Source organism: Macaca nemestrina, chromosome 7 (assembly GCF_043159975.1).
Source record: "Macaca nemestrina isolate mMacNem1 chromosome 7, mMacNem.hap1, whole genome shotgun sequence".
NCBI lineage: Eukaryota > Metazoa > Chordata > Mammalia > Primates > Cercopithecidae > Macaca > Macaca nemestrina.
Window position 1 is genome coordinate 145068533 of NC_092131.1, and position 25068 is coordinate 145093600.

General features: G+C 35.3%; 1 protein-coding gene across 7 annotated transcripts in view; it reads right to left on the bottom strand.

Moving 5' to 3' along the window:
- The window catches only part of LOC105489751 (transcription factor 12), a 366026-nt gene that overhangs the window by 195861 nt on the left and 145097 nt on the right, over positions 1–25068 (bottom strand). For 5 of the 7 annotated variants that reach the window (XM_011754809.3, XM_011754800.3, XM_011754791.3 and 2 more), the window contains exon 4: positions 24404–24477. In XM_011754809.3, the coding sequence (XP_011753111.1) occupies positions 24404–24477 (74 nt within the window). Of the gene's footprint in view, positions 1–15774; positions 15837–23248; positions 23335–24403; positions 24478–25068 lie in introns of those variants that run through there. The other 2 variants (XM_071066793.1, XM_011754848.3) reach the window with 2 other exon arrangements.

Here is a 25068-nt window from a genome sequence, read left to right on the forward strand (position 1 = left end):
AATAGAGTCCCAATGAAAGAAATAGGTTAGTTGACTAGGAGTTTAAACTTCTTCTCGAATACCAATAAGCATGGTTGCTCACAGAGCAAAAGGGAAAAATATCATAAACCAGCACTCACAGGGCTGACAGAATAGAAGACAACAAAGCAAAATAATGTAGTAACTTGCAACAGGCTGGAGAACACAGGTTGAAGGTAAATGGCCTAAGGCAGTGGTTGCAGTGACAAGAAAAGAACAAAAACCAAGCAAGCAATGGTTAAGCTGGAGCTGGAGTGGATCAACCAATGGGACTGGTAAATGAATGCTATTTCAATTTTAAAATATAAAGGAAGTAAATCAGTGAGATCATTAAATATACAACTATTATGCTGCATATTCTAAATTGATAGAAAGTTACTATGCTAACAAAACGGGTCAAACATGGCTCCCAGGACTCTTAATTAAGATCTTCAATTCTATTAATAGCCACTAAGGTAAATGAGATTTTTTAAATACATGAGATGATATACATCATGAAGGACAGAGCAATACTATCAGAATTATCTATTACACCAGGCTTTTAGCCACAATATGCTATTGAACACAAAAATATTTCCAAATACAGCCTAAACAATCACTGTTCCCATCTTATAAAAATGGAAAGCACTCATTAATAATTGATAAAATCAGTTGATGCATGGAAAGATTACAAAAACCATTAATTTCTATACTTAAAAATATGTCTAAAATTTAGTTGGTAAATCTTAAATAATTCCATCTATGAATGCATAATACTTCACAAAAGCTTTGATACTACAAAATGTGGTCTATAAAGATTTCATACTTTTCTCTATGTTCATTTCCTGATACAGGAACTTAGAAATGTTAATCTCTGCTACAGTATGACAACAGATCTGAAGTGATCAAAGCAGCTTCCATATTTAAACTAAACAGCACATAATCAAAAAAAAATTTTTTTTTGAGACACGGTCTTGCTGTTGCTTAGGCTGGAATGTAGTGGCATGATCACAGCTCAACGTAGCCTCAATCTCCTGGACTCAAGCAATCCTCCCACTTCAGCCTCCTGAGTAACTGGGACTACAGGCACACACCATTACAGGCACACACCACCATGTCCAGCCAATATTTTTATTTCTTGTAGAGACGGGGTCTCCTCTGTCGCCAAGGCTAGTCTTGAATTCCTGGGCTCAATAGAACCTCCCATTTTGGCCTCCCAAAATGTGGGCAATCAAATCTTTCGTTGTATCCAAGGTGGGGGGGGGGAGGGAGGGAGGGAGAGAGAGCGAACACATCTAGTATTATTTATATAATAGTACTCTTATCTGGTTTCTCACTTCAAAAATACAAGAATTTTTTTCTTTTGGTTAATTTTTAAAATGGCTCATTTAAATAATTTATCTCATCTAATTTATAGAGTATCATCACCAGAGGATCTTTCCCAGTTCAGAATACACTTACAGTTTTATAAACATATGTTGTTATTTCTTTGTATGAAAATCAGTTTAAAAAAAGAAACCACTGTTTTTAAAATTCTACTAAAAAAAAAATCTTCAATTCTTTTCAACGGCTTTTTTTATGCAAGGGAGGAAAAGATGCCCTTTGAATAAAGATTACTTTCTCAGGAAAGCTTTCCCTGACCCTAACAAGACCAAATTAAGTGAGCTTATTCTGTGCTCCCACAGCAGTGAGCATTCCATCATTGCATGGCTCCTACTTATTAAAACTGTCTATGTAATTATCCATTTAAATTAAATCATAATTATCTGTTATAATTACACAGCATAGTGTAGTGGATAAATGTGAAATTTTTGGAGCCAGACTGGAAGGTAATTCCATCTTTGGTACATACAAGCTGTGTGGCATGGGGCATATTAAAACTTTCTTAGCTCAGTTTCCTTATCTGTAAAAATGTAGATGATGGTAATAATAATACCTTCGCTTCACAGGTTGTTACAAAAGGACTAAATGAGTTAATATATGTAGCACTTGGAAAAGTTCCTGGCACATAGTAAGCACATAATAAATGCTAGCCATTATTATTATTATTATTATCATCATCATCATTATCCGAGTTACAGACTATGTCTTACAAATTCTGAGAGTACAGGGACCCTATGTTTTTTTCTTTTTCCCCCAACAATGACATCCTCAAAATGATGCCTGCCACATACATAGCAGATGCTGAATAAATGACAATGACAAAGGGATAGGAGGAGGTTTTAGCTGCTAAATCTTTAAAATGCTGCTGAGTTTTCGATATTATATATGTCCAATCAGTTTCTCCATAGACCTCATGGTAACTATCAGAAAGAAAGGTGGTAAGAAACTAGCTTATCTAACCGGATTGAACAAGTACCCACAGGTTTCTGGTATTCAAAGAGTTATAAGATTTCCCACGAATTACTGAAATCTTATAGCCTCTAAGTGGACAAAAGCCAGCAGAATCAGCCAAAACCCATAAGCCATCAGAAAGCCCTGGACAAGGCCTGGATATAAATGAGTGTTTATGCTTCGAAGTGAAATACTAATAAAATGGAAAGTTAAAAAAGAAAGAATAAATGCAGTTTCAAAGAGAGAAAAGTGCTCTTACTGTACTTCTGTACTTATCCGATGATAAATTGCCAACATTAATGTCTAGATAAATAACGTTATACTTCGTAAAACAAATCCTTGAATGTGACTGTCTCTCAGTTAAACACAACTATGAAAAACTCAAGTGGGTTGACTTGATCACAACAGTCTCTTACCTGAGACTGGGAATTATGTCTCTAGTTATCACTCGACTCTCACAACGGACAAGCACACTAATGGGCATGCAGTAGGTGACTAATAAAATCTGTTAATGTAATGAATGAATGAAAAATAAACACTACCCCAGTTAATGAATCAGGTCTACATCTGAAAAAGCTACTTAATAGTATTTTAAGATTCTGATATCCTTTAACAGGTCAATACTAATATATAATAAAATTTCTTAACAGGGAGATGGATTCTGTCATCCAGGTCCATAAATTTCTACAGGGCAAGAACTTTTTATTCCTCTTCACAATCCCAAAAGAGACTAGCACAGAATTTTGTGTGTAATGAAGTGCTTAAATTTTTGTTGAGAGGATGAATAATCTCTTCAGGTAACATTTTATGCATGAATGCTAAGTAGTTTTATAGAATTACTCTAATCCAAGGAAGAGCGAGCCTTGAATTGGCCTAGGTAGAAGGAAGAGGAGAATCAAAAACTTTTAGAAATAGAAAGAATATTCAGAAAATATGATGGATACATGAGATGCTGCTTAGCACAAGGGCCAGTATTTTTATAAAATTACCTGTCCTTAAAAACTGTACTATAAAGTGTGATATATCTAAACATTTTTTGGAAACAGTTTATTCTAATGTATTGACTCTATACCCGTAAAAGGTTTACTGAAAGATTACATTCACATTAATATACAATTTTATAATATACATTTATAATATACAATATACAATTTTCTCCCTTTGCCTTCTATACATTCTTTATTTCCAAGAAGTATTCTTCTGTGAAATACCAGATAATATTTTTTAAAAGCTAGTCTTTCGCAGATAGTTTGAGAAGCACTAATGTACATCCTCAGTACTAAAAATGTGGTCCTCAAAACTGACTTTTTGGCAAATTCTGGGAGTTTGTTGAAATGCAGAAGCTCTGGCAGAATCCTAGGCCTAGTGAATCCAGAATCTGCATCTTAACAAGATTTACAGGAGATTTATAAACAAAATGAAGTTTGGCAAGAACTGGTTTATATTATCCTGTAAGCCACAGGGTCTGGTACACCGTAAAACAGTATTAGCCCTATTATTTCTTTTTCTAGTACCACTAGCACTACATCAAATCCTAAAGAGCTCACATTGTAAAACCACAATTCCACTGTCATGTTCATAAATCTGCCTATCACATACTATATACAACTAGTAAAATTAAGAGTTAAAATATTACTGTCCCCCTCCCAAGAAAATCTCACCTTTTACATAATTTAAAGCTTTTATCTTCTACTACTATAAATAAATGGTATTATCACTGAGCATGTAACTGCTCAGTAAATATTTTTATTATTTCCTGATAATTGTAAAATCAGTTAAAATAAATCAAACATAAGGTACAATATAATTTTATTAAAACCCATGCTTAAGAAGTAACAACTAATTGCAAGAAGAGAGAACATCAGCCAACGAGCAAAACCATGTTCTTACATTCAGAGGATAATATATTTTAAAGTAACTTTAAAATACCAATCCCATATGTTGAATGTTTATTTTATAACAACAGGCTGGAAAAATAGGAGCAAAAAAATACATAATAATGCTTAACTTCTATAAAAATTTATAGAGCTGGTGCGGTCGCTCACACCTGTAATCTCAATACTTTGGGAAGCCAAGGTGGGAGGATCACTTCAGCCCAGGTGTTCGAGACCAGCCTGGGCAACACAGCGAGACTCTGGTGCTACAAAATACAAGAAAATTAGCCAGATATGGTAGAATACGCCTATAGTCCCAGCTACTTGGAAGGTTGTGGTAGAAGAATCCCTTGAGCCCAGGAGTTGGGGGCTGCAGTGAGCCAATATCACGTAACTGCATTCCAGCCTGGACAACAGAGCCAGAGCTCTTCTCAAAAAATTTTTAAAAATTAAAAACAAATAAAGTTTACAGAAAGAAGACTAGAAAATTAATTATAAAAAGTATTAATATTTTTTCATTTAATTTGCCTATATTTTCCAAAAATTCCTAAAACAATCATTTATTTTTCTAAAAGATACATTATTTCACAGTTTTTCCTTTAACATGATTAAAATAACATATACCCATTGCAGAAAATAGAGAATGTACAGAAATAGCATCAACTAAGCAGGAAAAAAATCTCTCATTTTACCTCCACTGAAATGCAAACGTCAACAAAATATGACATATTTTCTTTCAATTTTTAAATGTTTCTAAACTAGTCCAGACATATTAAAATGTACATAATAAAAAGCCATGTGCCCACGACTCAACAAATAGAACATTACCAGTATAGTTTAAACCCCTATGTAATTATAATTCCCATTAGAAGCAAACACTATCCTAAATTTATCATTTTCACACATTACTTAATACTTTCATTACATATATTATCTAAATGATATATAGCATCATTTTGCATGTTTCTACATAGTATCTTTTTTTCTTTATTCAGTTAACATTCAATATATAAGACTGATGTATGTTGACAATGTGTAGCACTGGTATATACATGTCAGTCCTATATAATATTCTACTTACAAACATACCACAATTTATCCAGTTCCCTATTGACATTCAGCTTGCCTCCAATTTGTCCCTATTACAAATAAGGTTGTTATAAACATTTTAGGAGTATGTCTCCTTGAACGAATTTATATGAAAGTTTCTCTTGGGATCAATTATCTAAATGTGAAATTACTGGTTTGCAGGGTATGCTCGTGTTCAAATTTACCAGATACTGCCAAACTGTTCTCTAGAATAGAAATATATTATCATTTGGGGGAAAGTCTCATATCTCTTGCTGCATCATGAAAGCCCCAAACTTATGAAAGGTGGCTTTCAAAATCCCCTTGTAAGTTGTATGTAATTTGTGACACACTTCCCAAACGATAAAAAGCAAAGCAATCATGATTACATTTCCTTATCAGTTCACTTAACCCTTAGTGTAGCTACATTCTTATCTGAAATAGTTTGGCTTGGGTCCAAAGGCAGTCCTTTTCCATAAAAAATGTTCAAGGCACATTTGTTAAATGAGTTAATCTTTGCTAGCCTCCTCAGTTCATCTTAAGTTTCTATAAATAAAGTTGCATACATTACTCCAGGCACCAATAGATTAAAATCTGCAAGAAATACCATATATTTTTAGTTTGTCACTGGTATCCTATCTTGATAGCCAGTGTTGTGTGGACTGTTAAGAGTCATGGCAACAAGGTTGGCTGCTCCTGATTTTTAGATTCTGACCCATGGCCGTAATAATACATAGTTCATGATTAAAATAGTACTGCATTATCTTGGTAGGAACCATCAAGACAGTACTTTTGAATTCTGTTACTAGTCAGGGAAGTTGACCATGAGCCATTTATTTATACTGCCTCTTCCTACCCCATGACTAAAGCCAATCATCTTTAAGGGTAAGTTCCAATTCAAAGTAAAATAGGGAAACAATGTTTCTTTAAAAACTGGCTCACGTATGTGCTAAATCCCTGGCCTAGATTCATTTCCTTGAAGGTGAAAGTAGATAAGCCACAGCTGATAGATCAGTGGTTCCTTCCAGGAATATATTACCAAACCTTCACTCATCCTCCCTAATTTGAGGTTTTGTGTAACAGTATTAATCATAATAGCATGGGCCAGGTGCAGCGGCTTTTGCCTACAATCTCAGCACTTTGGGAGCTGAGGCTGGTGGATCACTTGAGGTCAGGAATTCGAGACCAGCCTGGCCAACATGGTGAAACCTTGTCTCTACTAAAAATACAGAAAACAAACAAAACATTAGCCGGGTGTAGCGGCATGTGCTTATAGTCCTAGGTACTTGGGAGGCTGAGGTAGGAGAATCACTTGAACCCAGGAGGTGGAGACTGCAGTGAGCTGAGATCGCGCCACTGCACTCCAGCGTGGGTGACAGAGTGAGGCTACATCTAAAAAATAATAACTATTATAATAAAAAAATAATAGTATGAGCATACATTTGGCGATACCATTTGCCAGAACTTAGGCTAAAGGCTTTATTCATTTAATCTTTACAACACTATGAACTAGTCACTATTATTCCCATTCCACCGATGAGGCAAGAGGCACAGAAAATTTACACAGCTCACCCAAAGTCTAACAGTAAATAGTAGGATGGGGATTTGAATCCAGGCTGTCTGTCCAGAGCCCACCATGCAATGTTGCCTTTCTAGTAATAACTGCTCCTCCCTACAACTATTGTGAATTGAACGGCTCAATGATAGGCTGAAGCCATACAAAATGAATAAATCTGTTCAAACAGTAATTCGTAAGTGATAAAGGAATGAAAGTAGGAAAATGCAACAACAAAACAAACAAAAACAAAAACAAAAAAATTTTAACTACCCAGTTTGGCAAATGGTGCTCACAATAGTGGAGACAGTCATAAGAGCTTTAGTGAGCTGTTTGGACTGGGGGACTCTGATGAAGCCACAAACAAAATGGGAAATGGAAAAACCTCCGCTGCTAAGTGGACATCTACTGCAGACATTTTTATCTACCGCAGAACTTTTCTCTTGCCCAAGGTGGGAATAGGTACAGTAGTCTTCTGGGATGCTAAGATAATTACCATGGAAAATGTAAACAGAGGCATCAAAAAACTTAGAGGCAAATTTCTACAGCATCAGAACCAGTAGTCGAGTACCCTTATGTTAGATAAAGTTTATGATAATGATTTGGCAATTATAGTTAAGAATTAATATTCATTAATAATTAAATGGGAAAGGCTATGTAACTCTGTTCTAATAAAAGGCATCCGAATGGCCTAGTTGTAATGCACTGACAACTGCAGAAAAGGAAAGTATTCACATAGATACAAAATCTTTAGGGTCAGGGCCCTAAATCCAACATCAGTTGAATGCTCAACAAGAGAAACAGCATGATAGGGGGCACTAGTCTTCCTTAGGGACTCTGATTTGTTGCAGCACTGAAGCTTCCCAGAAATAGCAACTGAATGCAAAAAGGCTTGTTAAGAGACAGACCTATTATCCCCTTCCCCAATTCCTAGACCTCTGAAATCAACAGTGATTATCTGGCTAAAGGACACAGGTGTCATGTGAATATTCCAACAAAGAACGGGCAATGAAGGAAGTCTTCATGTCTATTTAACACCAAAAGCAGACAGTACCCCTGCTTTCAGATGTACAGTATACAGTTTCTCTTGCAAAGTGTTCAGCAGTTGAAATGCTAGAACTCCCTTTGAAAAACAGAAAGGTTTCACTATCAAGTTATGAGAGGTAGGTGTAACTGTGAGTATATAACATATACAAAACCTAACTTTTAGAGATAATCTTTAAATGATAAATTAGCTTCTTAAAACTAAAATATAATCCTGTCAGTAGAGACTTGTATTTTCAATGAGCAGCTTAGTGAAATAACTCAACAGGTTTTTCTTGGATGTGGAATAATTCCTCATTTTTAACTTTTGTAATTTTTCAATTTGAAAGAGCATCTAAATTATTTTTTAAGAAAGTTACTGTTTTAATTTGAGAAAGCATTTTTAAAACGATCTTTAAGTCTCCTTAAATATCCCAAAATCACAGCTTCAGAATCTGTGAGTCTTCCTATTAGTATGTTAATACTTTATAGATTTATTTAAAGAAAATATCTCTTCAGGTTAGCCCTTATAAATACAAAGAATAAAGGAAATAAATTCTAAATACACTGTCCTCCCATTTCCATAGCACTTTTGTAACTAAAGAACATTTTACTTATTTCTGCATGGTTGTCAGTCTCCTTTCACTGAAAAAAATCAGTAAATAAAGGCATTTCCTTCTCTAATGACGTTGGAGAACAAGGCTGAGGAACAACCGCCAGGGGCTACTCATTTCCCAGTTTGAGAAACATCTACTAGAATTGAATAAAATCACACAGCGGAGGGATTTTGTGGTTATTTGTGTGTCCAGCTATACTGACTCGTATCTTACCTCAATTGATCTACTCAAACTATGTGAATTTATAAAAAATGAAAGCAGAAAAAGAACTACTGTTCCACTCCATCCCTACTCTACCAAAAAGCATTGATTTGTATCTTGGAGTAAGCATGAGATGTGGAAGTGCCAGCAATTCACATGGATTTTTTAATGCTTCTCAGTGGAAGCATCTCCATCCATGGCCATGATTCTAGTGTGAAAAGTAATATTCTTCATATAACATGGTATGAAAACACAAGTCAGCAACTTCATCTAGTACACAATCGAAGAAATAACTATCTGACCCATTACCAGAGAAAAACTCTATTCTGATGTGTGTATGTAAACTGTGAAGCAAGTTTAAGTGGCATTACTTTATTGGAATAGTTCCAGCTAATACATGTAATTAAAAGTAAAAAGCAGTTATTTCCTAAAAAGTAAAATTACACTTGAATTCAGACATTTAGTCCAAATTGATTCTGCTTTACTATATTTGCACCCAATGCAAACTTTTCACATACTTACAAAAATATGAGTTAATTACATTTGCACAAAATATAAAATTTTCAGATACTTACATAGAAGACCAGCATTCCTTTCATAACAGGTCACAGTATTACCTTTCTTTTCTTATACCCTTCCTAGGAATATTAAAGCTAATTGTGACACAAACTGAATTGTCCATGTGATCAAATATGAAGGTTTTCATCAGCAGCAATAACTGAAATGAATTTCCTGTCTGCTTTGAGTTCTAATATTTTTAATGCATACTGTCAATCTCTATCCTAAATGCCAGGTGTGTTTTTTGATACTTCATCTTCTCATCTTACCTTCTCTCGATTTTTAGCCCCCATTTTCTCCTTCATTACTCATCTTATTTTTTTACCTATCTCTTCATATATGTCAATCTACTTATTAATGAAATTAAAGAAATTAAAATATGTATATGGAAGAGTGACAATGCCTATGTATATATGTGTAGTATTGCCTACAATATATTAGGCATTGTGCCAGATGATAGGATGCAAGAATAACTAAAAGTCTTTGCCTTCAAGGAGCTTACAGTCACAAGAAAAGAGAGACATTATCTGAAAATATTTTAATAAACTGAATAACCTTTTCATGAGGTCTGGGCCTGACATGCATGTACCACATTACAGCTTCCAAGGTTTGATTACTACAATTGGACTCCCTAGTAGTCTAGGGGGCAGGATGATAATAAACGGTAAAAATTTAAATGAAGTACAAACCAGTCTGCCAAATTACAAGTTAAACTTGCTGGGTTTTGTATGAAGAGTTTAGAAGATGCTGATACACCAGTACAGCTTCAAATGGGAGCACCAAAAGCAGAACAAATACTGTTAGGCAGGCAGAAGTCACATTAAGATTTGCTAAAGAATACCCTAAAGCAAAATGAAACATATTAACTGGAAAATAAAGTGTCAATCACAACTAAGTTTTATTGAGTAACGTGCCAGCACTGTTAACAATATCCATGCCATTCTGTCAGTTAATTTAACCCATATAACTTATATATTGAATAATACTATATTTCCCCCATCTGATAGATGAGACAATAAATGTGTTATTTAAGTTTGTGGTATCTAGTTAACAACAGGTAACTAACACAACAATTAAAAAGAAGAAAATATTATTAACAATCTTGTCAATAAATTTGAAGAAGTAATACTTCTCAACTAATTCTTTCAGGCCAGGATTAGCATGATAACAAATTCTTACAAAGAAAGTACACACACACGTTTTTTTTAAACAGCTACAGATCCGCCAGCCATGGTAGCTCACGTCTGCGATCCCAGCACTTTGGGAAGCCGAGGTGGGCAGATCACTTCAGGTCAGGAGTTGGAGACCAGCCTGGCCAACATGGTGAAACCCTGTCTCTACTAAAAAAATACACAAATTAGGCAGACATAGTGGCGGGTGCCTGTAATCCCAGCTCCTAGGGAGGCTGAGGCAGGAGAATCACTTGAACCTGGGAGGTGGAGGTTGCATTGAGCTGATATCGCGTCCCTGCATTCCAGCCTGGGTGACAGAGCAGGACTCCATCTCAAAAAAAAAAACAAGAAAAAACAAACAAAACTACAGATCGATATTACCTGAATGTAAAAATTCTTAATATTTTAGCAAATTAAATCAAACAATTTAAAAATGGCAATACATACTAACCCAGTACTAGATAGCCCAGGAATGCAGCGTTGCTTTAATATTTTTAAAATATTAATCAATATAACTTCTATAGTAACACAGTAAAAAGGAAAAATCATCTGACCATTTCAACAGATGCAGAAAAAATCTTTTATAAAATTCAACATCAATTTTTCTTAAATACTCTCAACAAATTACATTGACAAAGGAACTTCCTCGATCTAACAAATCACATCAATAAAATCTATAGCAATTATCATGCTTAATGGCAAAACACTGTCTATCCCTAACATTAGGAACAAAGTCCATTCTTAACCACATCTATTCAACATCATACTTGAAGTTATAGCCAATTCCATAAGGAAAAAAAAAATCTGGATTAGAAAGGAAAAAGTTAAATTCTCATTAACTGACAGACAACACATTCTTCAAACAAAATCCTCCAGAACGTCCAAAAAAGCTACCATAACTAGTGAGTTCAGCAAGGTTTCAGGACGCATCGTCAATATACAAAAATCATTGTCTTATATATTAGATATAAGGCAAAAAATGCAATTAAAATACTTATAACAGATCAAAAATTACGAAACATTTAGTTAATAGATTAAACAGAAGATGTGCAAGACTTGTTCACTAAAAACTATCTAAAAATACTAACAGAGATCATGTCACTGCACTCCAGCCTGGGCGCCAGAGCAAAGCCTTGCCAAAAAGTTAAAAAAAAAAAAAAAAAAAAAAATATATATATATATATGGAAAGTAAAGATTTAAATATGGAGATACATCATATGCATGAACTGAAAGCCTCCACACTGTTAAGATCCCCTCCAACTGATCTACAGACTCAATGTAATCCTAATCAAAATCCTACACAGCTTAGTAGAAACTGACATACTGGTTTTAAAATCTCCAATGTATATGCAAACAACATAGAATAGTTCAAACAATTTTGAAACAGAATAACAAGGTGGAAGACTTATACTACCTGATACCAAGATTTATTTTAAAGGTATAGAAATCAAGACAGTTACGGTATTGGTGTGAAGATAAATCAGTAAAACAGAATACAGAGCCCAGATATCGATCCTCACATATATGGTCAACAGACTTTTAACAGAGTTAACAAGTTACCTCAATGGGAGGGAAGAAAAATCTTTTCAACAAATGGTGGTGGCAAACTGGACAGCCTTACGAAAAAAAAAATTAACGTTGACCCTGACTTGACATCTTATACAGAAACAAACTCACAAAGGATCACAGATCTAAGTTAAGAGCTAAATGTTTACATTGCCTAACTTGCTATTTCTTGAGACTGCTACTAGCAGTCAAACTACATTTCTTAAGTAATATCGAGGGCATTCTATGATGGAAAAAAATGTAGGAAGAAGTTTATTCTTCTCCTTTCGTAAAGATTTATCATTTACTACCACCTATTAAAAACTAAGAAATCTAATACCACAAAGAGCCCATTTAACTAATACATAAATGTTTTAGACTACGAAGCTCTGTATTTGTACACTGCTTGTTAATATGCCATTAAGGACAGTTTGAGAAATTATGATCTTATTCAAAATTTTTGTTTTACACATTAGAAATCTGATGCCCATCCGAACACAGTGGCTCATGCCTATAATCTCAGCACTTCAGGAGGCCAAGGCAGGAGGATCACTTGAGCTCAAGAGTTTGATAACAGTATGGGCAACATAAGTGAGACCCTGTCTCTACAAAAAATTAGCCAGACATGGTGGCACAGGCCTGTAGTCTCAGCTACTTGGGAGACTGAGGCAGAGGATCACTTGAGCCCAGGGGGTCAAGGCTGCAATAGGCCATGATCGTGTCACTGTACTCTCTAGCCTGGGCAACAGAGCAAGACCCTGTCTCAAATTTAAAAAAGAAAAAAAGAAAAAAAAAAGAAAGGAAGAAACCTCATGTCATATCCAGAAAAAGTGACCCATTTGACCAAGTTCATTTGTCTAATGAGAGAACTCAGGCTTAAATTCTCTGTTCCTTGTGTTACAAAACAGATTATCATTTTCACTTTGTATACAATATGCCCGGGAGGTTTCATAAGCAAATATTCCTTCTATTTCTGGACTTTTACGCTCCCCTAGGCCATCCTTATCACAGCTTTTATCATTCTACTGTACAATAATCTCTGTTTTTCCCATAAGAATGAGGACTCCCTTTATGAAATATAAACTGATTTTTGTTTTGCACAACTAATTTCAGTGACAAGAGAACAGTGAAATCTCAGTAAAAGCTTCATGAATGAAAGGAGTTGGAAAAAAAGGATTTCCATGTTAACAACATAAAGATGTGCCTACAGAATTCCAAGAGACTACAAAACTCGAAGTAGGAAAGAAAGATACTGAGGAAAAATAATATAAGGAAGTAAGGCAAAATTAGTGGAAAATCAAGAGTAATATGCAGACAGCAAAAACTCAGAAAAGTCAACTCAATAAGATGCAACAGTATTACCAACATGGAGAAGATATTTGGTTCAGAACAGCTGGCACTTAATTGCTTAATCACAAAATAATTTCTAGACCTAAACACCAGAATATACTCTGCTCCACGCACAAAGCAACAAACTGATTACGATGTAAAATGACATTTAAGTAATTATTTCATTTTATAAGAAGAAGGTTAAAGCATCAGTTCAATAGGTTGAAGGGAAACATTTCAAGCTTGTTCTCAGAATAAAAGTGTTTAAGTATATGACAACAAAAATACATGACACAAAAATCTAACAATTATTGATGATACCAATCCTTTGGCCTACATAAGCTAATTTAGGTCTCTTAAATGCCTTAGAGATGCATATCCCTTTAAACAGATTTGAGGAACTGAAACCTCTTCCTTTCCTAGACTGTATTAATCTGCAATCTGTTATAAGAATATAGATTTGCATAAATTTACATTCATAAGAATGTGGGTTGCCCTATTTCTTTTCCCCAATAATCTCCAAATCCCAAGATGTGCAATACAGAACTTTCCAAAAGTTCAAGTGTGGTGCTACACCTCTCTAATCCCAACTATTCAGGAGGCTAAGGTGGGAGAGACACTTGAGCCTGGGAGGTCAAAGCTGCAGTAAGCCATGACTGTGCCACTGCATTTCCAGCCTGGGCGACAGAGCAAGACCCTGTCTCAAACAAACAAACAAACAAACAAACTTCTTGCCGGGTATTTAAAAACTCCAATAGTTCATCATCTTTTCAGGACATACTCCAGGAATTCAAAACAGCTGCCTCTCCAATGACCATCCAAGATTTGAAAAATTCCTAACATCTTTTTTATTTTTTAAATCAAAATGGGCATGAAATTTCTCATGGGAGTGTAAAAAGAAGTACAATGTATAGATTTCCATATGAGCTAAATACTGTATAAAACTTCCTCTATTAATTCTTGCACACTTCCTATGAGAAAAATTTCTTTGGAGAAATCTGAGGCTCAGAAATTAACTCTCTCGTCCAAGGTAAAATAGAGTGGTAAAAACTAGAAGCAAACATGTCTGATTCATCCTATAGCTCATTTTTTTTAATGTATAAAATGTAAATACTGTTTTTATAAGAAGTAAGATGGCAGTACCGTTATCTTAAAACTTCTAGAGACTCTGTCCTTAAAGTCCTGCACAAGTAGAAATAACCGTTCTGGGGTCTCTTATAATTTGGCAAATGCAACATAGTAAAAAGGGACAGTAATTTAGAGACAGCCTGGATAAAGTCCTAAGTATTTAATATCTGGTAAGTTATCTATCTTTTCTTTTTTTTTTTGAGACGGAGTCTCGCTCTGTCGCCCAGGCTGGAGTGCAGTGGCCGGATCTCAGCTCACTGCAAGCTCCGCCTCCCGGGTTCACGCCATTCTCCTGCCTCAGCCTCCCGAGTAGCTGGGACCACAGGCGCCGCCACCTCGCCCGGCTAATTTTTTGTGTTTTTAGTAGAGACGGGGTTTCGCCGTGTTAGCCAGGATGGTCTCGATCTCCTGACCTTGTGATCCGCCCGTCTCGGCCTCCCAAAGTGCTGGGATTACAGGCTTGAGCCATCGCGCCCGGCTATCTACCTTTTCTAAGCTTCAATTCTGTCACCTCTAAAATGGAGAGGATTTTAAAAACGGCTTCTTGGTGAGCTGGTGTGAAGATCAAAGCAGGTAACGTGAAAGTGTGTAAGCTAAATTGTGACAAGTGCTGGTTATGATTTCATTGTTATTAATTTAAAAACCCAAGTGGGTTCAAAAAAACACGTTCAGCCAGAATTTATCCTACTTTTTATTCCCACGAATAAGCAATCTCTAAACTTAGGGAAAAAATATTAAACAGGCTGTCAAGAGAGACCTCAACAATTACAAAAAGGGACATAAAGATTCAAAGATTAATATGCTTTGATTTTTACTTATTAACTTTAAAATCTGAACAATTAGTTAGAAGATTAAAAAAGAAAACTACAGAGATTAGATCAGTCCTGATCAAGATGTTATTTCATGGGCCTACAAAGTTAATTACAGTAAGGTGAGAAATTGACATGAAGGTTATTTCCAAAAAGATCTACAGCAAAGCTTCCCAGTAAGTGTTGTCCCCAGGAAGAAATGCTAGTCTGAAAAAAACATGAAGCTTTAATTGTCTTAAAATGGAAGCATGGGCAATCTGATCAGTAGGTGCCTTCTTTCACTTTAAATATCTGCTGGCAAGAGATTTAAAGGTGCTTACATCATCACAACCCAATTTTTTCTTATCCAAAAACATTAACGTTATAATTTATAGGCAGGTGCTGTTTCAAACAGAACTAAGAGTAAAAACATTTTACTCTTATGGTTTTATTTAAATCTAACTTTAAAACACACCCTTTTTCTTACTCAAAGTTTTCTTCATATCAGAGCATTCAGAAGGAGCAGTTATATAACAAAACAGAGATTAATGGGAACATAGATGCAATATATAGAAAACACTTACTTTAATTCTCTGACCCTTCTGTCTTGCTTTGCTATTTAACTGCTTCATCTCGTGTATTGTACCTGAGATCAAGAGGCATAAAATACTATTTCAAAATTTGTGTGTCCTTTCTAATTACTGTATTTGATCTCCTAGTAGCTATAAAATGTATACTTTTTTCCCTTCAAAAATAACAACAATAGCAAACACACAATTTTGAGAAAATATCTATACTAGAGAAGAAAAAGTAACACTAATCTTTTACCCATCAATGCTGACAAAAGGGACAACTGAGTAAAAGCTATTTTATATTTCTTTATTCACACAACTCGATTTTCCCAGGTATTAATATAAGGAAAACTATTTATCAAAATCAAGCAATCTGGTTTAATACAATCATAGCTAACTTGACAAAGCCTAAATAAAAAACACATCAAGTTTAATTCAGGAGTTATTTTGTGGGTGAAGTGAGTCTACATGATTTTATATCTTTCCCAGTCACCTAGTTGTACCAGTTTTGTGTTTTCCCCTTTGTGAAATTTCTTATATAACTTTGCAGTCTGGCTCCTATCCTCCGAATCCAAGTCTTATTTCATTATGAGTGGGTCTATGTACCATCTTTTCAGATCATCCTATTTTTTGCCACTCTTTCACCTTGGATCCATTCTTCATACCACAGTAAGTTAATATTTATAAAACATTTTGTGTATAAAATCTATTTTTAATTGGCTCCCAAAGAATAGATAACTTTTTTTTACAGAAATGTTATCCAGCCTCATCTCATACTATTTTCCCACAAAGTAAGCTGATTTATTATCTACCGAATTTTGTAATGAGACCACTGTACTGTCTCCATCATTCCACATTTCCAGACTTTCTTCCAGCCCTATTCAAATGCTATCTATCCTTTAAGAGTCTACTCAAACACTTCCTCCTCTATTAAGTCTTTCTTGACCATCCAAAGTAATCTCTCCCTCCTCTGGAATCTCATAGTAGCCAATAAAATTATTTTGGTAATTAACTATTTGCTGTCTAATTATAGCGTCTCCACTTCCGTCTTAAAAGAGTTAAAAAGTTTTCTGGTTTTTTTTTTTTTTTTTTTTTGAGATCAGGTTTCACTCTGCCACCAGGGCTACAGTGTAGTGGTGCAATCTTGGCTCACTGCAACCTCTGCCTCCCCAGCTCTAGAGATTCTCCTGCCTCAAACTCACGAGTAATTGGGACTACAGCCAACACCACAATGGCTAAATTTTTTCTTTCTTTTTTTTTTTTTTTTAAGAGACGGCGTTTCGCCATGTTGCAGAGGCTGGTGTTGAACTCCTGGACTCAAGCGATCCACCTGCCTCAGCTTCCCAAATTGCTGGGATTACAGCTGTGAGCCAGCAACTTTTTTTTTTTTTCTTCACTACAGCCTCGATCCCTGGGTTCAAGCAATCCTCTCACTTCAGCCTCCTGAGTAGCTGGGACCACAGCTGCACACCACCAGGCCTGGCTATTTTTTTTTCTCTATTTTTTGTAGAGAGGGTGCTCTCATTTTGTTGTCCAGGCCAGTCTCAAACTCTTGGGCTCAAGCAATCCTCCCATTTTAGCCTCCCAATGTGCTGGGTTTACAGGCGTTGAGCTACCATGCCCAGCCTAAAAAGTAACTCTTTAGGCAAGTATGACTTATATGTCTAAGCATATTTCCTGAACTATAAGATACACATTTATTCACCTTTAACATTTAAGAAACTGAATGCATTTACAAATCTCAGCATCTTAAAATTGGGGGATCATGGTTAAGTCCAACCTCCCGAAAAGCAGGCCACCTATACTGTTCTTATGCCACTGGGCTCTGCTGGAGGAAGGAAACTACAAGTTGCCTCTGCCCACAGACACACTCTTAAGGCATCTGCTGTCAAATGTAAATGAACTACCCACCAGTTCCTTCTACACCTCCAGGCAGTATCACCCTGCTGAGGTCAGAATGACTTCTGTTTTTTGTATAGATAGCACATTAGAAAAACCAAGGTTCTATTATCCTATTTCTAACTCACTACCTACAAACTATAGAGAGGTTCTTAGCCAAGCTCGTCCACATTAACGAAAAAATACTGAACTCCTGTTAAGAATGGAGAGAGCACTAAACAAAATTAAAGTTCCCTTTAGCCATATCTGGCAGGAATGGTCCAGGATTTGCAAGAGAAATGACATTAATCTCATCCAGATAATCTTATAGGCTGATTTTAGTTTCCATAAAATCTGAAAGCTTATGTTTACTTTCATTGAGTTTTTATTTAATTTTGTTTCCCTTATCCCAAGTCCCCAATCTATGGCTTTGCCTATGAACTTTAGAAGACTGGAGAAATACTTAAATCCTTGTATCCATGTATTTTCATTTTCAACCTAGTTGGGTCTATGAGGTTGCTGTCTGTTTGTGTTTTTGACATCTGTTAAATGACCACTGCTGATGCTTTTTAAATGAACGGAATCCTCTTATCTCTTCATTGCTATAGGTATCAGAAGTCATAGCATATATTAAAACAAAAAGCCTCAGAACATACCTACTATTATCCCTTAATAAAAAAAAAAATCTCTGATATCATCTTGTGCTGAATCATATACAGCAGCTAAATCAAGTATTTTAAAGCTAAATCATTATCACACACTGGTTTTCCATTTTCTACTAACAGGTATAAGCCCCAAACTTTAGTGAAGTAGTTATTATTAGTACCCATCCCCTTTAAATCAATGAAAAAAAAAAAAAAAGATAAAGGTAAAAACAAATAACTTGCCCAGAGTCACAGAGTGAGGAGGTTGAAGTGCCAGAAATAGAACCCAAAACACCTTGATTTTAATGCTCAAGCTCTTAAATTCTATGCTATTCTACCCCACAATACACTATACTTGCTAGGTAAACTGTTCTATTATATTATGTCCCATGTCCTCTTTTATCAGCTGCAGACCCTCTTCTCTTTTCACCTTTCTCTTCTGTCTTGTCCCATTCCTTCAGGATATGGCAGAAAATGTATAGTTCTTTGAGTTGGGAAGTACTAAAGTAAAGGGGTTAAAAAGCACTAGCATAAGATTCAGAATATCTGAGTTCTGTCATGCCAGAGGCTGTCATTAACTAGTCACACAGCCTAGCCAAATCTCTACATACAGCACAAATCTACACTTGGTCAAATCTCAAACTTGTCGTTTCAGTTTCCTCATGTATGAAATAAAGAAACAGAATATATATAACCAATGCATCTTTCAGTTTTGAAAATTCCATGATACTGTAAAACACAGACGGAAGAAAGAGCAAAAAGATAAATGACTTTCATTCTGCAAGCCATAATACAGACAGAAGAGAAAACCATGGTGGATATTTAGCAATTTATTTTTTTAAAAAGCACCCAAGCTCTACTCAACTTAATGTAGCTTCTTTTTTAAAAAAATAACTACTGTAAGATTATATATAGGCTGAAAAATGTTCATGATTAAAATGCCAACTCTTGATCACTGATGATTCCTATAAATCTAATTCCTATCAGCAGTTTCCTATCAATGAACTCAATTCTACCTTTTAAATTAAGGATTGACCAACTCTGTATCTTAGAAAAGAGCATCAATATACTTCTCTCTCTCCCACTCCTACCCCAGGATGCAAAACTCAATGGTACTTTAATACTCCAGAGCTTGGCATAGGTTGGCTAACACAGTTAAAAAGGCAGAGAAACCAAGATGACCTGGCCTCTTGACATTACCACAAACTCAAATAACTAGACATTCTAGAAACAGAATTTGTACATCAAGAAATATAACTATGAAAATGTACTTCAAATTATTATAAATAGTAATAGCAGTTATCACTTATTATATCAATAAATGAAATACTTCACACCTATTATTACATTTCATCTTCACCAAAACCCTACAAAATACGTGTAAAATTATCATAATTTTAGAGACCAGAAAACTAAGACACACAGAAGTAACTTTCCCATGGTCACACAGTACGTTTCCAAATCACTTATTACCATTAATACCACCACCACCTACTTCAAGCTTCATCTTAAATCAACGTTGATTCTTTCCTTCCTCAACCTCCCAGCTTAATTAATCTAGTAAATCTAATGATTGTTCCCCGATTTGATTATATTCAGCAAACATGTATAGAGCACCCATTACGTATAAGGTGTTATACTAGAGAGACTGGTAACTTTTATATCCAAGTTTGGCAGGAAGAGACTGTTGCTTTCCCAAGAAAGAAATGAACAGCTGAAGAAGAAGGGAAATTGATTTTATTTATGTCCTTCATACATTTAAAAGAAATAAAAGTAGTTAAATTAAGCATGACTGAGTTGGCAAATAATTCTCACATATGACACTTAGAATACAGCATATTTGCAAATGTATCCATGTGTTTAAATTCATGTAATTGTTAAATACAGATCTAGTGAATTCTGAGATACATAGGTTTAAGGCCAACACTTATATAGCACTCATCACATATCAGACATTGATCTATGCAATTTCCATATATTGCCTTATTTAATCCTCAACAACCTCATGAAACAGATATCATTATCCCCATTTCACAGATGAATAAACTGAAGTACACTAGATTTAAATAACTTGTCCAGAATCTCACAGGTAGTAAGTGGCAGAGTTATGATTTATACCCAAGCAGTATGATTTCACAGTCTGTGCTCTTAAGTGCAGCCTTCTGAAGACAAAAAAAAAAAAAAAAAAAAAATCTGAAACTAGAATAAGTCATTAACACTTTAGTGAACAAGAACAACCACAATATTCTCTGGTCTTTATGCCTAGTACACCAACATTTCTATGTAATAAAGAATAAAAAACAAGGGAGAGAGGGAACAAACTCATTAACTAGATCTCTTGCCCATGTCTAAACTACCTGAGATTTTAATCACTCCTTTCAGTCTCAGGTGCTTTACCTTTATCACCACATTCACAAATTTCTAAAACTGGAAGTGCTATTCACAATATGATTCTATCTATATGTTCACGTGTGTGTCTATGCTCTCTGTACAGGTGGGCAGCAGGTGAAGACTGCAGAAACCAGGACTCTAACAAAAGTCGAGAGGTCTGCAGCTTACAAACCACAAATGTTGTGTTCCTTCCCTCTGGGTGTCTCAAACATGCTGAGACATGCTTAGGAAATGTGAAATCCACATTGCCTAAGAATGCCGACCATGCCTACCATTTCTTCTATAACCACTCTTAGGCACAATGTCTATTTTTATGTCAACCTAGTGAAATCTCTTCACTGAATGGACTGCTGTAGGTACTTCTGATAACCAGAAACTTAACCACCTCTACACTGCAAGGCTACTTTTCAGGTGGATTTGGTAAAAGCAGGGGCAGACACAGACTGCAGCTGTGCTAGAGTGACTTTTCCTAATTCTGAAAGAATGGGTATAAGCCTAACACGGAGATGAGAAGTTTGTGACCACTTAACTACGTGACTCAGGTGGAGCTCATTTATGCACCAAGGCTACTATAGTAGCACGGTATCTTACAATTAAAGTCAGGACCCTGTAAGGCAACTAGCGTACATAGCAAACATTTCCCTTGAAAAGCTATTAAATAAAGAATAAGTTCAATCAACATGACTTTGTGTAGCTACTCCCATACAGTAACATATAATTATACAATATTAATAGGGTTCATTTGCCAAATACGGTTTCATATTATTGTAAAGAAAGTATTGTTTCTCCCTTATAGTTTAGCATGGGAATGGGAGAGGGATAGAATGGCAGCTCAGACAGTTCAATTCATGTAAGTTTAAAGCATGTATATTGTATCTCCAACAAATTACTAATTTTGCAGTATCTAATACCCTTTTTTTGGTCTACTAAGCATTTTTAAATGTCATAAAAAGTATAATAAAAAATTTCCATTTAGTGATGTTACTGAAAATCAAATTATTTTTAAATAATGCAATTTGCTGACAGAAATGTAATAGTTACATAATATGATAAAGTCTAAATAAATTTCATTTACGTGATTTCTACTGAAGTATCTGCAATTTCACTGTTTAAGTTGACAAATTTTTAACAAGTCAAAACTAGTCTTTAGCCAACATTAATATTTATTTTTGAATTTAAAAACCTCAATGTACTTAAATAAGAATTTACGAAATTCAATATACTCAAATAGGAGAATGAAGTACTTTAGTTGAGATTCTTATTAACACAATTATACCCATTTATGCTTATGATTATGAAAAAAAATGGTCAAGATGGTGAATGGTGTTAAAAGATGAAACCCCAAAAGCTGATAATTTCCCTATAAAGTAGTACTGAGGGAGGCTTCAAAGACAACCATAAAGTTCTCCTTGGCAATTAGAGTTAAAGGGAATAACAGCTGGAAATTGGATCCAGATTTCTGTTTGAAAATGATACCAAAAATCTCTTAACTATCTCACCAAACCTTTTAGATTTAGACGATGACTAGGATAGAAGGAGAAAAATTAGTGAAAGAGTGGATTTCAATGGCAACAAAAATAAAGAAGGGTAGCATTAAATCTTCACTCTGTCTGATCTCTCAATAGACAGTTAGAAATACATATGCGGTTCTATGGTTCTATGAAAACTAGCTTACTACATAATCAATTTAACTTTTCACTGTACATAATACATACTAAAAATAAATAAACTAAGTAAAATACAGCATTTCAGTTTAACCTATAAATAGCAAAAAGAAAAGAAAGATTGCTTTGGATTTCATGTCTGAAGGCAAACTTAATTTGAAGATCATAAATTACATAAGTGTTTGGATACATTAGTATGTTTTTTTCTCCTAAAATCCTATGCAGCACTCAAGGGGGGCGGTAGAGGAGTGGGGAACAGTGAAGAAAGCCTGAAAGAGAGATAAATATAAGGCACCCAGCCACCATTTAATACATTCTAAGAAATAACATGTTATTACAAAGTAACTCAAGCCTCTGAAAAAAATAATCCAATATTAATTAGTAGTATTGTGGGTTTCCCACTACATAAAACTCCTACCTTCAAAATCTAAACTGGATCCTATCTCACATGTTCATAATACTCAAAGAATCAGAAACGTTTAAGAGTGGAAGGAAATTTGGACATCAACCAGTTTAAGTAGCCTCAAGACAAAAACGATGCGTCCAAGATTAAATGGCTAAGACAAAAATAATGTGTTCAAGATTAAATGGCTGATTCACAACACAGTTGATAGTAAAATTCAAGTCCTGACATACTCAGCATACGGCTCTTTACACTACAATGTAGCTTTCTCAGCCTCTGATTCCCAAAAGTGAAACACAAAAACCCACCTTTAACAGCCTCTTTATGCATCTTTTTGGATTCCATATGACTATCCCAGTTCTTTCCAAAGGATTTAAGATAAGTTATACATAGGCTACAGCCAAATACAACAGTAAAACCCCGTATTTTAAAAGGCATTTTAACTCAGCATTTTTCAAAGCAAACTTGTGTAATCCATACTGAGACTATGCATTTCAATCACTTACTCAGTTTTCCTCCCATTAAGGCAATTTGCTTCTAGGGTTAACTACCCATAAATCTTAAGCTTGTCTCTTTCTTCTCTTGGTTAATTCTGAGAGAAATGAGAAATTCATTCACTTAAAGTATGGCCTTTTGGAAAAGTCTCTCTCTCTCTTTCTCTTTTCTTTTCTTTCTTTCTTTTTTTTTTTTGAGATGGAGTCTCACTCTGTGGCCCAGGCTTGAGTCCAGGGGCATGATCTTGGCTCACTGCAACTCTGCCTCCCAGGTTCAGTGATACTCCTGCCTCAGCCTCCCAAGTAGCTGGGACTACAGGTGCCCACCCCCACGCCTTGGCTAATTTTTGTACTTTTAGTACAGACGGGGTTTCACCATGTTGGCTAGGCTGGTCTCGAACTTCTGACTTCAAGTGATCCACCTGCCTTAACCTCCCAAAGTGCTGGGATTACAGGCATGAACCACTGTGCCCAGCCTGGAAAAGTCTCTCTTAACCCCGTCAGTTTACCAGAGAAAGTCTGGGAGCAGAGTGCTTAATTTTATTCCAATTCTTTGATCTAATTTTCCATTTCCTGGTCTCATTTTATAAAGTTTTGGGGTTTTTTCTTTTTGTTTTTTGTTGGAAAGGGCTCTAACCTTGTGACCTTAGTGTGCAGAAAGATGGCTTGGTCCTATTTCCTCTTAATTGTTAACCAAGAAATGTCATCCGTAATGTCTGTTTTGATATGCTTCCAAAAGGCAGGGCTACTGAGTTCCTGATGCAAAGGGCTGATAACTGTTGAAGCAAGGATGAGGGAGAGAGGCTGGAAGCTGGTACGTTGAAAGCCACTGCCATCTCGCAAAGCAAATAAACCAAATATATAGAAAAATGGCTAAATACATATGGAGAGCACTTAGGCATTCCAAGCTCTTTAGTACAGAGTACTGTAGACAGTTCAGGTGTACAAATAACACCAAGAATATTTAACTGTAGGAAATAAAATAAATCTCCAAAGTTTGACAGCTTATAAAAAGAACTAAATGTACCAAAAAGGTACTGGGTATTCTACTATATTTCCATGAAAAGAAATTAATTTTCATTTCTCATAAGAAACAGAGAATATATGAAAGAAATTACTCAGTCTGCCAAATTACAGTTTTAATCAAGGGTTGATCAGCAAACTTACTCTAGATGAATCATAGGAAGGACTTGGTTGACCACTTGTTCCCCAAGATGTTGTACCTCCTCTTTCATCCATACCTAAAAAGAGAAGAGAATAAAAGATATATCTGAAAACATACTTTTGTGGATTTTTTTGGTATGGGACAGCAGAGTACAATTCAGCAAGTGGTATTTGCATTTTCATGGAACAGCTAAGTACCAATCCTTGCCTCAGAAACCTGTAAAATATAAGTTACTTCAAAGTATCTTCATCATTGTTCCATCAATCCTCAAGCAATGCCCTATGTAAATTATAGAAATTCAGAATTAAAATATTTCTTTGCAGACTTTAGGATGGGTCATAGTCTCTCCATCCCGCCCCATGCCCTGCACTGCTACTTCTAGAAGTAGATGAACTCCCAAACTTTGTCTGGTTTAGTATTGCCTACATGAAAACATAAATAATTCATTCTTCATAGTTAAGCCCTAGAAAATGAAGCAAGACAACCATTTGATTTAATAAAGTTGGTTTCTTTCTGATCACTGATCAGATATTCTTAACTGATGACATCAAACTGAATCTAACTATATCAACCATATCAAATCAACATTAGTTATATAAAATCAAAATGACACTTTTGTGGTAACAGTTCCATCTCTTCTAAAATAACACACAATTTGATTTCAAAT